Source organism: Carassius auratus, chromosome 45 (assembly GCF_003368295.1).
Source record: "Carassius auratus strain Wakin chromosome 45, ASM336829v1, whole genome shotgun sequence".
Classification (NCBI taxonomy): domain Eukaryota; kingdom Metazoa; phylum Chordata; class Actinopteri; order Cypriniformes; family Cyprinidae; genus Carassius; species Carassius auratus.
The window spans coordinates 9,933,791-9,951,049 of NC_039287.1; the positions used below are offsets into that span (position 1 = coordinate 9,933,791).

General features: G+C 35.3%; 1 protein-coding gene across 3 annotated transcripts; it reads right to left on the reverse strand.

Annotated features, from left to right (window-relative positions):
• Window positions 1-7,401: 7,401 nt before the first annotated feature.
• On the reverse strand, window positions 7,402-16,665 carry LOC113063220 (tyrosine-protein kinase Blk-like). Of its 3 annotated transcripts, none has more exons than XM_026233460.1 (14): window positions 16,568-16,665; window positions 14,993-15,093; window positions 14,817-14,895; window positions 14,541-14,574; window positions 14,200-14,293; window positions 13,690-13,788; window positions 13,343-13,446; window positions 11,832-11,981; window positions 11,315-11,467; window positions 10,140-10,319; window positions 9,966-10,042; window positions 8,830-8,980; window positions 8,315-8,446; window positions 7,402-8,212 (listed from the first exon to the last, which is right to left on the reverse strand). In XM_026233460.1, the coding sequence occupies exons 3-14, from the start codon at window positions 14,892-14,894 to the stop codon at window positions 8,010-8,012; spliced, it is 1,455 nt and encodes a 484-aa protein (XP_026089245.1). In that variant the 5' UTR covers window position 14,895; window positions 14,993-15,093; window positions 16,568-16,665; the 3' UTR covers window positions 7,402-8,009. The 3 variants fall into 3 exon arrangements, with proteins under 3 accessions (XP_026089245.1, XP_026089244.1, XP_026089246.1); XM_026233459.1 differs by having other exon boundaries at window positions 16,470-16,661; XM_026233461.1 differs by having other exon boundaries at window positions 14,993-15,090; window positions 16,568-16,632.
• Window positions 16,666-17,259: the final 594 nt, after the last annotated feature.

A 17,259-nucleotide genomic window follows, 5' to 3' on the forward strand; every position in this document is an offset into this window, starting at 1 on the left:
CTCCGAACACTGGCGCTGAGAAATTCTTCCAGAGATGAAGCTTGAGTACTCGCTGCCTCCATGATGGTCTGATCGTTCTGTAACGGCGCTAATGGAGGACAGGAGACAAATGCAAGTACGAGTAAGTTTATTAGGAGTATGGTGATGATGAAAGGTCGGAGAGTAACGCAGGAACCACGGTGGCAGCACAGACTGGTGAGTTGAGACGTGGGGTGCGTAGAACGATGATGATAGTGGTGACAATCCAACAGTGGTGAGTGTATTCCAAGCGTGACGACAGGATCCGAACAGAACGGCGACAAGGCAAGGCAGGAACAACACGAACACGACATCAAACACCAGGATCTACAAACAACGATCAGACAAACAGGAAACGAAAGACAGGGTGTTAAATAGTCTGTGGGAACTAGCCGCACCTGCCGCTGATCAGTGATCAGCGACCACACCCACATGAAACAATCAACATGACGTAACATGACTACAGCTGGAGACGGTGCATTCACGAACCGTGACAGAGGGTTAATAAAGAATGACAGAATGTACACTTATCCCTTTTACTTAACTGGGATCAAATCATGATGTTATATAGAAGAGAGTAACATTTCTTTAAGAGCACATGCCTAGGGGGACATCATCAGGACATTAATCAATTTAAAGATATTGATTAATGAAGTTTGAGTGAAAGAGCCTATTGAAGAGCTGACTAGTTAGATTTGTCATGAATAACCTCAGACAGTGTGTGGGTCAGCATCTAATTAAAAGAAATCGAGGCTCACTGTCTGGCAGATGATTTATCAAGCTAGTTTCCGAAGAAAAGTGCAGTGTTTGACCGGAGATATAATTTATCTCAAATAATGTGATAGGCTACAAATGTTCAATGCTATAAGCAACACAAAACGTCTCAGATTTCGCATGTAGGTTCCCTGAGTAGGGGAACAAGACACTGTGTCTCTTAGAGACCACTATGGGGAATTTCTGAAGTGTAAACACAACAATGAAATTGGCATTTGCAGGTGGCAGCCTATGACATTACAGCTGGTGCGGCCAAGAGTATAAAAGGGCATCTGTAAAATACGTCATCAGGAATCATGCAGGAATTCCTGAACCATGGCAAAAGGAAACAGCGTTTCGTTCTCCTTCTCAGAAAACCATGGTTACATGCGTAACCTGAGATGTTCCCTTTTAAATGGGAACACTATGCTGCATCCCCTAGAGGGCGCTATGGGGAACTGTATACTCATGCCACCATGCTGAAGGGAAAAATGCCTTATTGATTGAACTAAGTCAAAGATTTAAAGGAGTCCTAATCCCTGCACCAGCAACACAACCATATGGCAATTTTCCACAACATGGTAAGGCATGGATTGGCTCACTTTTGGGGGATTTCCACTATGTACAGTACCTGGTACCTGGTACTATTTTCAGTACAACCTCGGCTGAGGTTCCAAGCGAGTCGTATCATTACCAAAATGTGATGTATAAACCCTGCTGGTCACTGATTGGCCGGAGAGAATCATCACTACCTGCGTCATTGAAATTATAACACAAGGCACAAGACTCGCTAGATTAAATCAGTATGGCCAGAGAGGATCGAACGCAACTTTTTTTGAACAAACACAAAAGTTTCAAATGAACAATCCTTTTTTAAAACAACAAATTAATAGTTGTTACATAGTCTGTTGTGGAAGTACAGACGTTCCTCTCGTTGATAGCCGAGGAGTGGATCCAGCAAGAGCTTGATAAGACGACATGGAATGAAACAACATGTCTATAATCTTGCCCACTTTAAAGTGGTACTAAACTGCAGTGGAAATGCAAACCGAGCCAAGTCGAGCTGTACCATGCAGAGGAAAATCGCCAATAGACTGGAGCGTTTCAAGAACGGAGGTCTCAACTGGAGATAGGAAGCCTAACTACATTTTTTATTGAGGCCAGCATCCAAGAAGGCTCACAGAGAGCCTAACATTCAAAGCCAACTGGCCTGCAATGCTCTGCAGAATGGATGCCTAAATACAATAAACACCCTAGCAACACTCCATACAACGTAGCCAATAGCTATAGAAGCTAAGGCCCCTGAATGATGAGGCCTAACTACACCCCATGCTCAGGACATCCTATAAGGAGGCTCACAGAGAGCCTATAGTCTCAGCCGGATTGGCTGATTTATACAGGATTTTCTGGGAGACATGTGTGTTTCGTTCTTTAATGTTCCACTTGGAAAAAAAGATGCAGTGATTCCAAACACCTCATGGAATAAGAAAGCCATCATGTTTACAACTGTGATGGTGAGTGCTTATCAGGATCAGCTAAACCAGGGTTCCTCAAATCTGGACCTCAAGATACTCTTTCCTGCAGAGTTTAGCTCTAACTCTAATCAAACACACCTGAGCATGCTAATCAATGCCAATCAATGTCTTTGGGATCATTAGCTTTGATCAGGGTTGGAGCTAAACTCTGCAGTGCATTGGACCTCCAGGGCAAGATTTGAGGAAGGGGGAAGTAAGCGCTGCATTTTCAAAAGAATGTGAAATATTTAAATTTCGTGGCATAGAATATTTCAAATATATCCAAGAGATTTACACACTGGTCTGTTATTGTTGGGACATTTCCACCCCCCTAAACATGCTGTGACACAAAACGAAATTTGATTGGTTGCTTTACCTGTCAGTCATAAGGCCTCTTCAAAGTGGCCAAAAAACCTATAACTCACAGATGCTGTCCTAGCATAGCTCTTGCGAGGGGAGTCCTCATTAAAATAATCTTGAATGGCGAAAGGAGGCCCAACCATGCTCACAGTAGCCAGGGAGGCTCAAATAGAGCCTAAAAACTTAGCAAGCTGCCTAGCCAAGCTCTAGTGCACTGAGGAGAAAGCTTTTTTACCAAAATGGAAGCAGTTGTAACGATTGTAAAACGAAAGCAGTTCCAGGAGGAACGATGTATGAGGTCACCTTTGAGTCTCATAAAAAGCAACGTTTGTTAACAGGAGCAAAGGAAGCAAAGTTTCCTTACTTTAGCAAAGGAAAACCAGCCTCCTCTTGGTTTATATCGAAATCCTCCAATATTCTTCTTTACAAATCCTTGTTTTGTACTTCTTATTTGTTTTGCTTTGACATCTCTGCTGCATTTCCACGCATCACTTTCGAGCGGCGCATGCTAAAAGCTGACTTCATATACGTCATTCCTCCCGAACCGCATTGTTTACAACTGTGAGCACAAGCTAGATTTAAGTGATTATTACATTTTGAATATGGATATTTTTGTTGCAAAAACGCTTCGATTTGCTACAGAAAGCCTTTGTTCACCCCCCGGAGCCGTGTGAGACACTTTTTTTCAATGGATGTGCTTTATATTAAACTTATCATGGACCGATGCAGTGCAAAACCCACTAAGTTGCATCAAATGACTTGAAAGATCAAAGACGATTTTTAAATAACTCCAACCAAATTCGTCTGAAAGAAAGTCATATACACCTAGGGTGACTTCAGGGTGAGTAATTTATGGCTTAATTTGTATTATTGGCTGAACTTTCCCTGACATAGATGAAAACACTTCCTAAATTTTGTGGTGCTAGTGTTTGCTATAGTTTCCCTGTTTAAACGCACTCTGAAACAAATGGTCTCCTGAAGACAAGAGAGAGGATGAATTATTTTACAGGTGCACTTTTATACTCTTTGCCGCACCAGTTGTGACATCATAGGCTGCCGTCAGCCAATGTCAAGTTCATTGTCGAGTTTAGACTCATGCTTCAGACACCAGTCATGTCGAGTTCCCATTCGAAAGGGAATCACTCCTGACCTGTACTTGACTACCCCCTGGTGGAAATGACTGAGAGAGACAGAAAGAGGAAATGAGTATGTGCACAAACCAAATACATCACGTCAAGCTACAGCATTTTCTGACTGGGGTTATGATAGCACAGTTCTTCAGGATGTCCGTCTCAATTGCCTATATCCTCCAAACTTATTTTTTAAACTTGTCAAAACTTATCTTGATTCAGTTTCCTTTCGTATTTTAGTTGTAAATTATTTCCGTTCTACATTATCAAAACATTACAAGTATGGGGTGAATGATCTGGCACACTCTAAAGCTGTGTTACAAATGTAATAATTTGTAATTGCTCTTTGCTAAAAGTGTTAAAAATGGCTGTTGACACTGATCAAATAGATTTTAGATTTTTTAAATTTAAAAAAGCAAACCTTTGGCTTCACATGCACATTTGCTGGGACTTAATGATTCAACATCAGACAGTCTGATTCTCCCAAGAAAAGATGTTGAGTAAATGGAAGCAAAAAGAGATTTTTCATCCTGAAGGAACATGGCCAACCTGGTTGTTTAAATCAGGTTTTCTTTTTTTCTTTTTTCGGAGAAAACCTTCTCATTTAATCTTTATAATGGGTTGAAGTTTTTGCAGATAAGCAATTTGTGATCCATTAGAATAATTGATCTTCCATACGTAAATTGCATGGTTTAGAGAGCTGGCCAACACAAAGAGCTTGCTGACTCCAAGTCTAACCCTTCTATTTGTGTTATTAAAGGTGCAATAGAAAGCATTAATACAATTCTCTGATATCTAAATATGAGCTATGTGGCTTAGTTAAGGGCAAACAATCTCAAGAAATGGTTTTACATGTCCATTTACAAGCAGCTAACCATGTCCCTTTAGTGGCTTGCGTTATTTGTTTTCACTGACATTGTGAATATAGAACCAAACCAACCCTGCACATCACATCCCCTGCACAGCCTGATACATAACATTTATTTCCATGATCTAACATTTTCGCTATTATCCTCACTTGTTTCTTCACAATATCTGCAGAACGTCTGATGATTCAGGTGTGCATTTTCGGCTGACAACTGGCATAGAACATAGGAGGGTATATTATGCGAACATTGGGGGCGTAGCTAGTGATCCCGACTGTAACGTCGAAGTCGGTGTTATGTTCTGATTCGCCTGTTTTTCAGTGGTCTTTTGCATTCTCGAGAGTTACATAAAAAGGAGGAAACAATAGTGTTTGAGGCTCACGGTATGTCATATCCATTAACAGAACTGTTATTTATTCAACTATGCCAAGGTAAATAAGGTTTTTTTATTCAGTGGCATCGTAAATAATAATAATAATAATAAATTAATAAATTAAAAAAACATTCAGTCATATGGATTTCACAAACGTAATGATCCAATAGTATTGGAGTGAAAAGCTAGATAATCACCTCATTAAAAAGTATGCAGTAAAATGCACTCAGGTAATTATTAATTTCCACTGCTACAGTCAAAAGCCACTACTAAAGCCACTACTATCACTGATGAGTTATTTTATCAGCCTGTTAAATGTCATCTTTCCATCAAAGCAACATTACTTAATATATGAACGGATATCAAGCTTGCATAAGTATATCCTGCACCAATACAGCTTAAAAGCACCAATGAATCAAAACTAGGTTCCAGCATGCACTTCCCAGAAATATTTAGCTTAACTGGACACCTTTGATTTTTTTCATGAATGCTGAGAAAAACTTCAGCAGCATGTTTGGAATTCCAAGCCACGAGTGCTTTTCTTGAGAGGAATGCTGCTCTCTTACTGCTTCTTGTTTCAGCTGCAGGCAGGAAACCACAGGAGCAGCCTCTTGGGTGTTGGTTGAGTTCTCACAAACAGTTATCTACAAAAATCTAAGGCCCAAGGGGTGAGTTTAAGGGAGTAGAGCTGTATAAATCTTGGGCATGTCTTATATTCATCTGATCCACCAGAACCAGAGCAACAAATCAGCATATTAGAATGATTTCTAAAGGATGATGAGACCGTGAAGGCTGGATCCAGCTAAGAAGAAACTTTCTCAGAACTTTCTGAAAAGGTTCTCTCAAAGTTATGAACAAATGTTAAAGTGACATTAATAGAATATTTGTTAAGAGTTTTAATAATGTTCTCAAATCATGCAGGAAAACATGAGTCATGCATCATTCTTGTTCATTTTTTTTCACTTTTTTTTTTGTTTTTGTTTTTTTGCAGAAATATTTAGAATTTTTATGTCTGGGGGCGTGTTTCAGAATGAAAGCAATGGTCCCATAATGATAAAATTATATAAAAAAATTTATGTCCCTTAAAGTTTTAAGGTCCCCTTGTTTTTTAAACATTTAAAGCCTAATTTCAATTTAATGGGAATGTTAGCAGAATATTCTTAGAACTCAGAAAAATAAATAAATAAATCCTAATTAATTTTGTAAAATCCAAATAAGCTTGACAGTTATTCACGGAAAATGGTTTAAACAAAAAGCATGAGGCATGATGACTTCAAACCAACAAAGTGCAATGTCTTTGCAATGCAAGATGCCAAAGCAATGGCTTTGCCATAATTTGGATGAATTACATTTGAAAATATATTGAAATATCTAAATGCTTGAAAGCTTAATGTTATTATTGTTTTTGCATATATGATTTAATAAATGCAGCCTTGGTGAGTTTTTCCAAAAACATTCAAAAGCTTACCAACCACAATATTTTTTAAATAGTAGTGTATATAATCACAAGCTTCTTCACTGTGCAGTCTAACTCTTTGATCTATTCATGATGAACGGAACATCTAGTTATCTCAGGAGGAAGTCTAACTAATGATGTTCATTTTATGGTTTCCTGCATGGAACTTCACTGATGATTTTATCAGTTCATTTAAAACGCATTCAAATCAGTTCTGAGTTCAAATGAATCATTGGTATTGTGCATAAATAATGTTTAATATTTGTGCATGGTTTTATTTAAATTTCGAGGATCTTGTTATTCTGACTGTTAAAATCCAAAGTGTCATATAGATCTTATTGGCATGGGCATTTTCCAGAAAATTTGCATTAGAATATTTGGGCTCATAAAAAACGAATATGCGATTAACGAGAATGACGTTTAGTGAAAAAGACGCTATTTTAAATTGGTCTATTAAGTTTTTCTGAACAAGCTTATCATTAGCCGTTACACAACAATGTTCTACAACAACATTACGTTATATCGCAAGGTTTTATTTTGGTTGAAAACGTGTAAATTAAAAAAAAAAAAGAAAAAAAAGAAGGCATTCAGGATCAAGCAGAGCAAACGGAAAAATCAAGCTGTGCCAATTAAATAATTACATATACCCAAGTCGGCTTATATTTATTGTGTTTGCATTGTTTCACGTATTAATTAATTAGTAGTAATTACATTTTGTCAGATAATTTAGTAAGATCGTGATCAAAGTAAATCCAAACTTTGAGAAGACGACTGTGAGAAGGCTACTGTGCTCAAATACCATTACATTTTTAACTCACTACACAGCGCCACCCAGTGCATTTAGTTATAACTGCGTATGATTTATCATGGATTACCTGCATTTACGGCCAGCAAATCAACACATAGTAAAATTTGAATAGTGTTTTTATTGTTCGAATAAAAATTACAGACCGAATATTCGAATGTTCGACTATTCGTGCACATCCCAAATATCTACATTTTCCAAAAGCTTTATAGGAGAATTTAAGTGTGTAATGATTTAATTGCATAAATAATAACTGGGAAAACACTCACCCTGTCTTCCAATTGGTGGGATAAACAGATTGCTCCACCCCAATCTCATAAAATTGGTTAGGCCAATGATGTTGTGCTGGGCTGGTCAAATGCTCAAACTAAAAGAGCAATGTTCTGAAAGCACCACGTGTTTCCGAGCAATCACACAAATGGAATGCACGCAGCTGTCTGCATATTAAGCTGCGATGGAAGAAATTATCTTATTGAAAAAAGTACACGCTTCATCTTTAAATAATTATGAAATACCCTAAGAACCCCACAAGACAAAACAAATTATAGAAATTCACTAAACCTTGACATAAGTGACACAGTAAGTGTAAAAAAAATATGAACTTATATACAAGGATGCATTATTGTTGCTTTTCCCCATACTCCATATTTTTGTCCAGAGTTTAGTCCATCCTTTCATTCCGTATGTTTTTATACATCCTCTTTTTCAGTTCATTTTTTGGTTCTGCATTGAGGTTATGGTTGCATTTCGTACTGGCCCTCAGTAGCAATGAAAAAGTCATTGAGTATATCCTGTAGGTGATCAAAAGTGGGTCTGTCCTCTGGCCTTTCCTTCCAGCACTTCAGCATGATGTCATAGAGCTCTTCTGGACATCCATCTGGACACGGCATCCTGTAGTCCCTGTCAAGGTTGCGGATCACCTCTGGATTCGTCATGCCTGAAATTGTGAGGAAGTCATAGCCAGGTTGTTAAAGATCTAGCCATGTATTCTACACTGTTCGGAATGGAAAACGAAACCCAAGAGAGAAAAACCCATTACCTGGATATGGCACTCTGCCGTATGTGACAATCTCTGTCAAAAGAATTCCAAAGGACCACACGTCTGACTTGATGGTGAAAGTACCGAAGTTGATGGCCTCAGGGGCCGTCCATTTAATTGGGAACTTTGCACCTGATTGGTAAAAAACAAAAACAAAAAGAAAACACGACAGATGAAAAATGGGGTTTTCATAAAAGTGGGCTTGAACAGAGATGCATGCATGGAAAACTAATTTGTAATCTGAGATCAAAAAAAGGATAAATAAAAATACTATAAATAAAGCCTCAAGGAAAGAAAATTCTCTCTTAATGTGTTTAAAAAAAGAAAAGAAAGACAACACGGAAATGACATCACGGAAAGAAACTCTTTTTGAATATCAGTAAGCCGTACTCAACTTCAAAGGTCAAATATGTCAGTTCATTTCATTAGAAATCAAATGTCAGCACTTACTGGTGCCAATTAATCTGTGTAAGTGGAAAAAACTCTGCACTGTGGGAATAAATGAGTGTACTTACCTTCTTGTGCAGTGTATTCAGTTTCTATGATCCGGGCAAGGCCAAAGTCTGCAATCTTACAGTGCAGGGTGTCAGAGACTAGAATATTAGCGGCACGCAGGTCTCTGTGAATGTAATTTTTCCTTTCTATGAAAGCCATTCCTTCTGAAATCTGTTACAAAGATAATAATAAGGGGAGAGTGTGAACTGAAGAGATCTGTCAGTGTATGAGTAGCATTATTTACTGTTACAATCCTCAATTAACATGAAAAAAAAACAGCCAATGATGCATTTCATTTTTTATGAGAGATTAAACTGAATATAATATAGTGAAATTTCAGACATTTTTATAATAGAGTTTCTCAAATGTTTTACAAAATATTCTACTGTAAATTTTTGTTGTCACTGATTTCATTTAAAATCACTCCAAAAAATATTTGATGTATTACTTTATGTGTTTGATTGTCTTAGCATCAAATTATATTATTTAATGGCAAAAGAGGGTAGAAACTTAACAGGTTTTTTTTTCATGCCATGACATATCCTTATAAGCTGATATGGCATAAAACAACCAAATAAATATACACAATTATTTATGATTTTTATGAAGAGCTCAAAATTAACCTTATTGTGGTTTAGCCTTTTAGTACATTCATAAACCATTTGCATGTATATCATTGCATTTACAGTAAATTTGGAATGCAGACCATAAAAAAGTTAGCAGCAACATAGTGGGCTCTGACAGGAAGTTGCTTTCACACAGAGAGCAAGATCACAGTCATGCATGTTAGGGGCTTCAGGTTAAGGAAAAATGTACGTAACATCCTGCCGGAAGATATTGATCTAAAGTTGCTGTGGTTTTAGAAGTGTTCAGATCTAAAAATGTTTAGACCATGAGTTTACAAGACCAAAGACCATTTCCTCTACATGTTCCTGACAGACTCTGGTGCAAAACCATTCTAAAAATAGTTACAGAAGTTGTAAGGATGTAGAAAGAGGGTGCATTAATTAATGTAACTCTAATTCATGTGTAGGTTTTCAAGCAATGTATTTAAATGTATCCTTTTCCATAAAGATTTAAATCTGCATTACCAAAGAAATATCAATTAATTTAATCAATTAAAGTGAAATCAGGACAAAAATCTAAGTATTCTTACTTGTGCAGCCATGTCAATCAGCTTGGGAAGTTTTAATTTATGGCCATCATCCGTCTTCAGAAAGTCTAACAAGCTTCCTTGAATAGGAATATATCAATTGTATAGTTTGAACAGTTACAGTATGTCATAATTTGAAATGGTTTAGTACTCTAATAATGTTGTGGTAATACTAACCATTAGCCATGTATTCTGTGACGATATAGATGGGTTCTTTAGTGACGACAGCATGCAGTTTCACCAGTCTATCATGCTGGAGCTGTTTCATCAGGTTAGCCTCCTGTAGGAATGCCTCTGGCTCCATGGTGCCTTCCTTCAGAGTCTTGATGGCAACTTTCTGGTTGTTTTTGTAATACCCTAAAAACAAGAGCCGCAGACACACGCAGGTTTATTAAATAAACTTTGATTGAAGAAAATCTCATTGATCTACGGTAGTTCAATGAACACAAATTTCAGGACAGATATAGTTTTAGACTCATTGTTAGATTCTTGAGAAAGGGCCTAGAACTAATCGTTCATCATCAGGTATAAAAAATATGTTTATATATCTTTTTGTCGAATTTCAAGTAAAAATATTTTTGTTCTTTTTTTATACATATACCTTACTAAATAAAGTTATATGAAACAAATACAATCATTTTCAAATGGGTCAAAGATAAAACTATGATACTGTATAAAAAAATTATTAATATTAAAAAGATACAAAGAATACATGTTTTGAAGACTGAGCAAATATTCTGCAATAGGGGAATATGGGTCAGACGCTTTTGCATCTTCTCATTAATATTGACCCTGGTGGGCAAAGTCAAAACCCAGTTGATGTACTATGAATTTATCATTCATGTGGTTAAAATATGACAATTTCACAAAACCACATGACACACTAACACATGTCCTTGAACAAACAACTTCAAGGCCAGTATAATCAGAATTTTGCGCTGAAGTGAGATGAATACAAGGACATATTCTTTTTAACTAAAACACATACAATTTAGTATCTGATTAAAATGTTTTAATTACATTTAGAAAAAATATTTTATATATGTTACATAAAGGCAACACTGCAACAATGAAATGAAAAGATATTGAAAGACTTTCCATTTTTAAGATCAGAATATTAAACCCTTATAAAATTGACTCCTACTGTAGGTTTAAATGTGAATCTTGATAAAGATTTTAAAATGACCAGCTGGGTTTAGTGTGACCAGAAAGGGAATTTGTTTTGTTTCATTCAGAGTCATCCCTTAATAATTTGATCTTCACTGCATAAGAATTATGGGCTTGCAAAGAAAGAATAAAGATTTGTTACCCACGGTCAACATTGTGCAACTAAACTTTCTTCGGCTTCTTACCCATCCATACTTCTCCAAACTGGCCGGCACCAAGTTTTTTCACCATCTTCAGAGTCTCTCTGGGAATCTCCCACTCATCTTGAGCCCAGGGTCTCTGAGGGGCACCAGTTTTACAGGGACTTCCTAACCTCTGGCACAAACCATCATCTGTCCCTATATGTACAGTAAAGAAGTTTGGGAAAAGAGCAAGAATATTCAGAGGGAAGTAAGAATGCCGAGTCCCAACCAGGAGAAATATAAAATTAAACAAGACTAGCTACTACCATGCTGTCTGAAATGAAAAGCACAAGATGTGTCTTTTACAAGATCGCTGCTTATAAACCGTTCTATTAAAAGACACAACCAACCAAAATGAGGCAAGGGTGCAGAATACGAACTGAGACTGAAGCTGACCTATGTATCCGGTGGTTATAGCAACAGTTTATCAAGTTCTCACAGCTACGACCACAGAAAGTATACAGTGGAAGAAACAGAAAGGGTCCTTGGTACAGCAACGGTCTTGGCTCCAAGTACTTACTGGAGTAATACTTTATTAGTTCTTGAAGAGATGGAAAGGTTGTGGAGGGAGAGATGTAGTAACCACCATTATCAAGGGCTCGGATCTTATAATGCTTGACTACATCACATTGCTCTGGGGTGGAGTCTCTTACAGACAGAGAGAAAGCACCTGCAGAGGATCAGAAACAGATGTTAAATAACATGGCGGATCAGCGTGTTGTTATTTTTAGGAAGAACAGAAGCACAACCAGTCAAAGTTTTTGAAATAGTGCACATTTAGTGTCTCTGCGATCTGACAGGTATCACTGCTATAGCGAGAGCTAAGACCTGTCACCCTAGGCTCTGTAAAAAGTTGGAAATCTCTGAATCTTTGAACAATTCCACATGTTCAGGATTTCTCACATCGAGTTTGCTTGTCTTTGGAGAGATTAAGACATTGCTTACAGCACCTTAAATACTGTAATAACTTCTTTTCATTTGAATGTATTCACATATTTAACAGTGATTGCAAAACACATAGCATTTTTGTCTCATTTTCCAGTACAAAGATCTAAACCTTCATCAAAAGATAAATAAACTTGAGAAGCAAAATAATGTAATGTAACAAGTATCATTTTCCGTATCAAAATTAAGTGACTTTGCTCTTAAAACAAGAAGAAAAAAAAGTTTGCTATTGTGGTAATAAAAATACACTTATTTTCCCTTAACATTAAGTATATATTTTTAATTTCTTTATATATATATATATATATATATATATATATATATATATATATATATATATATATATATATATATATATATATATATATATATATATATACACGCATACATACATATTTAACAACTTTATTTGTAAATTAGGCACTCAGAAAAGAAAAATCTAAGTTACTGAGAAAATATGTATCTATCTAAAGCAATCTAACTATAATTTGCATAAAAATAAGAACATTCCTATGATAATTGTTTCTGTATTTCCCATTTCTCTAAAAGTAGACAAATAAAATAAGACGGCTCTTAATATCTCCACTCAAAGCAAAACACAGATCTCAGTACATAGGTTGACATTTCTTTGCTCTTTCAGCTTTTTGCATGATGTGAACTTGAAAAAGAGCAGCAGATGAGTCTCTGTAAACAGTGAAAAAAATCAATATGCACACTTTATCAGCGAAAGATTTGATCAAAATCAAATTAAAGTAACAAAATGTTGAGGCTGTGGAGCCAGTGCTCCTTTAAATAATAATTTAGTTTAGAAATAAACTAATAATTTAGAAATATTGTGATAGTATATTATACTGACTACATTAAGTAATTTCATTTTATTGTATTGTAAAAACTGAACTAATGCGCTATATAGAATTCTTGCTGCGCTACGTTATGGCGAGAAAAGATAAGGATACACAGTATTGTATCAGTGAAACTGTTTGAAATGTTGTGCACTTTTGTGCTTATGGGCCCTAAGAAGTAAACTGCTGATGTAATTTCAGTGATCATGTGCAAACAAAGGGAATAAAAAATTTGTCATCTGACCTTTGGTTGTTTCACTTTCTCTCACGAGAAATGAGCCAGGTTTGTTTCCTGGTGCCAGCAGAAGACGCTCTGTTTCTCTGCGACTCAAGTCCTTGAAAAACCATCTGTAACAGAAAACAGAGCTTTTATAATTTCATTCCTAACAGATTAAATTTACATATTAGGACCGTTAGTCCAGAGTGATATTCTAAGAATATTGATGTTATTACGTATAATAGCAGTGGAACATTTGGTGCCTACGGCCAAAATACAGCAGTGCTATTGTTCAGAACGACGGCCAACACTCTTTTCCGTACGCTATTGCTGAAACAAATCCATATTACGGTGGTATTTTTTACTTGTTGTACCTTTCCATCTCCAGTGTGTGTACTCTTGCCACATACGCAGATGGAATAAATCCCTCATAACCAGTGACCAAGGACTTCGCCAACCACCATTCCCCAGTCCTGAGATAAACAAGGGACAAGTTAGTTATTGTAATCATTTGGCTTTTTTTTATTGCCTTATTTGTGTGTGCATTTTTAAAAATATATAATTTAAGCTTACGTTTACATATGGTAAATGTTAACCATACTCAATAACAAAGGACGATCCACCTTGAATAACATTCGCCAAACGGTCTGACATCTTTACTGGATGGTCCTGTTGGTTACTAGCCTAAAACTTTGCCTATTATGCCATTTACACTTTATAGGATTTATACACTTTATAAGATAACAACGTTCCTACCCATTTAGTCTTTTGATTAATTGTAAACCTTTACAAGTGGAGATCTTTTCTTAGTATAATGCTGGTAGACTTTACTGTATTTTAATTGTATACACATATTACCAAAAAAAAAAGGATTGTTTACTTACTCATTAATAATCTTGAGTCTGTCGCCTTTTTTGAACTGAAGATCACTGTCACTAGCAGGCTGGAAGTCATATTGAGCAATAACAATGTCTTCATCTGAAAAGAAAGTTAAATGTGTTCAAATACGCAAGTTCAAAACTCTTCCATCTGTAATATTTTCTTCAGTCGCGTAACATTTGAACAATCACATGCCCTTTCTGGCGTTCCTTTTATTTTCTTATTTTTATTAAGAACACAACATCTACACCCAGCAGCATTATTAATATAATGTATTCAAAATGATTTTAGAAAGAAAACCGCTTTCTTGAATTCCACGACATTCCGAAAAACTAAAGTGCTTCACCTTGATTGTTTTGCTTCCTGTGATCTCTTTTCACCTGTAAACAAAGTAATTAATTTACTTCTTTATTCATGTTTTTAATGATAACATGTAATAGAAATGTATACATTTGTAGTAATACTGCATAAACTGTAGTAATATTTAACAAATACAACACAGTTAAACTGAAAATGGTCTTGTTCGTCGCTGTGAAGATTAGTAAAAGTAAATCATCAAAGTAAAAATTTCTCGATAAAATTCAGTTAGTCATAAAAAAATTATAATAAAGGTAATACCCACATTAGAGTTTGATGAATTATAATGGTCATGCTCTCTGGAGTCTTTGTGATGCTTCTGGTCACTACTAGCACAACCCATCCTTAAAAATTTAATCGAATCATCTTCTTAATCAGTGTTCATTTACTTCTATTTAATCAAATCAAAAGGAACAATCTATTTGTTCCGTGTAATCACACCTATATTCACTGCTGTCAGTCTCCCCAGTTCTCTACTCGGAGTTCAGTAACAGTCCAGAAGAAAACCAGAAAGGTCCAGAAAGGCATCATACTGGGTGCTACTGAAAATAAGAAAACAATTCAAACTCACTCACATGAGCCAAACATGATAATGATTTCACCACAGTTTGGTGGTTTACAGTTCACTTAATCAGTAATGTATCAATTAGTATACTGTAAATAGACAGTCACTGACAAATGTACTTATCACAAAAAATAAATAAATAAAATAAATAATGAAATTAATTAACAGTGACTTCCTTTTATGTTATGAATTAAACTAATCGGTAACACTTTATAATAACTGCACACTATTAATCATTAATTAAGCATTAGTAAACAGATAATTCATAATTTATAAAGCATTAATAGAAAATAATAAGCAGTTTATAAATACAGATATAAATGCTTTATTCTTGATTTAAATGCATATCTATAATGTGTTTAATAATTGTGTTTTCATACTTTATTCATGATCAATTTATCATTTCTTAATGAAGTATAGCATTATTTACAAACCAGTTATTTAGGAGTTGCCAGTGATTCATAAGATCACAAGAAATGTAGTAAATTCAGGTAGTTATAAAGCATTTAGTAGTGGTCAGTTAACTATGTATGTGAGCTCATCTAAAGTGAGTCTAGTTATGCCTTATAAAGCATTTATAAAGGATATTTAAAGGCTTGGTTATCTTCTAAACAAAAAATGGTAACAAACACCACACAGTGATACAGAACATAGTAATATTAACAGCCTTTAAATCTCATTTGTAAAAGCTTTACAAGGCATAAATAGTCCTCACTTTAGATGAGCTCACAAAAATAGTTAACTAACAACTACATATGTTTTATAACTACCCGAATTAACCCAGAATTACAGTAGAAATACATGTTAATAAACCATTTATTAACACTATAAGTAACTATTACTATATGTCTGAATAAAAAGATGTATGAATGCACATTTAAATAGTTTATTAATCATTTACTTACAATTTCTAAGTGATCTTATGAACCACTGACAACTCCTTAATAACTGGTGTGTAAATAATGCTATACTTAATTTAGAAATGATAAATTGATCATTAATAAAGTATGAAAAAAACAATTATTAAATACATTATTGATATGCTTTTAAATCAGGTATAAAGCATTTATATCTTTATTTATAAACTGCTTATAAATGTCTATTAATGCTTTATAAATGATGAATTAACTGTTTCCTAATGCTTAACTAATGATTAATAGCATGCAGTTATTATAAAGTGTTACCAACTAATCTAATTTAATTCTAATCAAACATACTACTTGAATGTTAAAATATAAAAACGTTGTTAAAGATAGTTTTAAAAAAAAAGTTACCAAAATGTACCGCTATATGTCAGAGCAATGTCTACTGTTCAATAAAGGGGAAAAGTAAAATATATATGTTTGTACTTACATTTTGTGAGACCTCAGCATACTTAAATATATATACAGTAATAATCCAAATTTAAGTTCTTAATTTCTGAACTAAATCAAGAGTATTTTTTCTCTTACACATATATGTGATGATACACAGTCAGCTCATCTACCACAGAGACACACACATCTGCATCTGAGGCCTGCCCTGAGAGACCACATTAGCTGAAAGAGATAAATAGAGATCTGTAGTTGTGTTTATTTAGCTTTCCCCTCCCTCTCTTTCCTCTGTTAGTGCTTAATTTGCAAACTGTACAAATGCCTTACAGCATAGCACACATATGATGACCATGTGATGTCAGACAGAACTGTAGACGACAATATATTTTAACATCCTCATTCTTAGTAACGGTTTCCCTGCTATGAATGCTATTTTTACTCTAGTTTGTCTCGCAACAACATAGCCTGAGAAATTCTTCGAAATACAGAAATAGCAATTCCAAATATTTAAATGAGCTTCAAGAACAAAACCTTCATTGAACCTCGTTTAATTAAATGAATCTGGGAAGTTGTGTTGTTCTACAGGCATCCCCCGGACACAGTTTTCATTTTATCCAGCTGTATTACATCTAAGTGAAATATATAACACCAACATGTTAGAAAAAAAAAAAAAAAGAATCACTGAGATTGAAAACAAAAACATCTAAAAATGAATTGTAAGGTCAATCAAGTCAATAACTTTCTCAGTGGCACAAAAAGCCATTTGACTTTCAACTGTGATCAGATGTGGCCATTTTGATCAGCTCAGTAGGAAAAGAGCTTACCTGGAG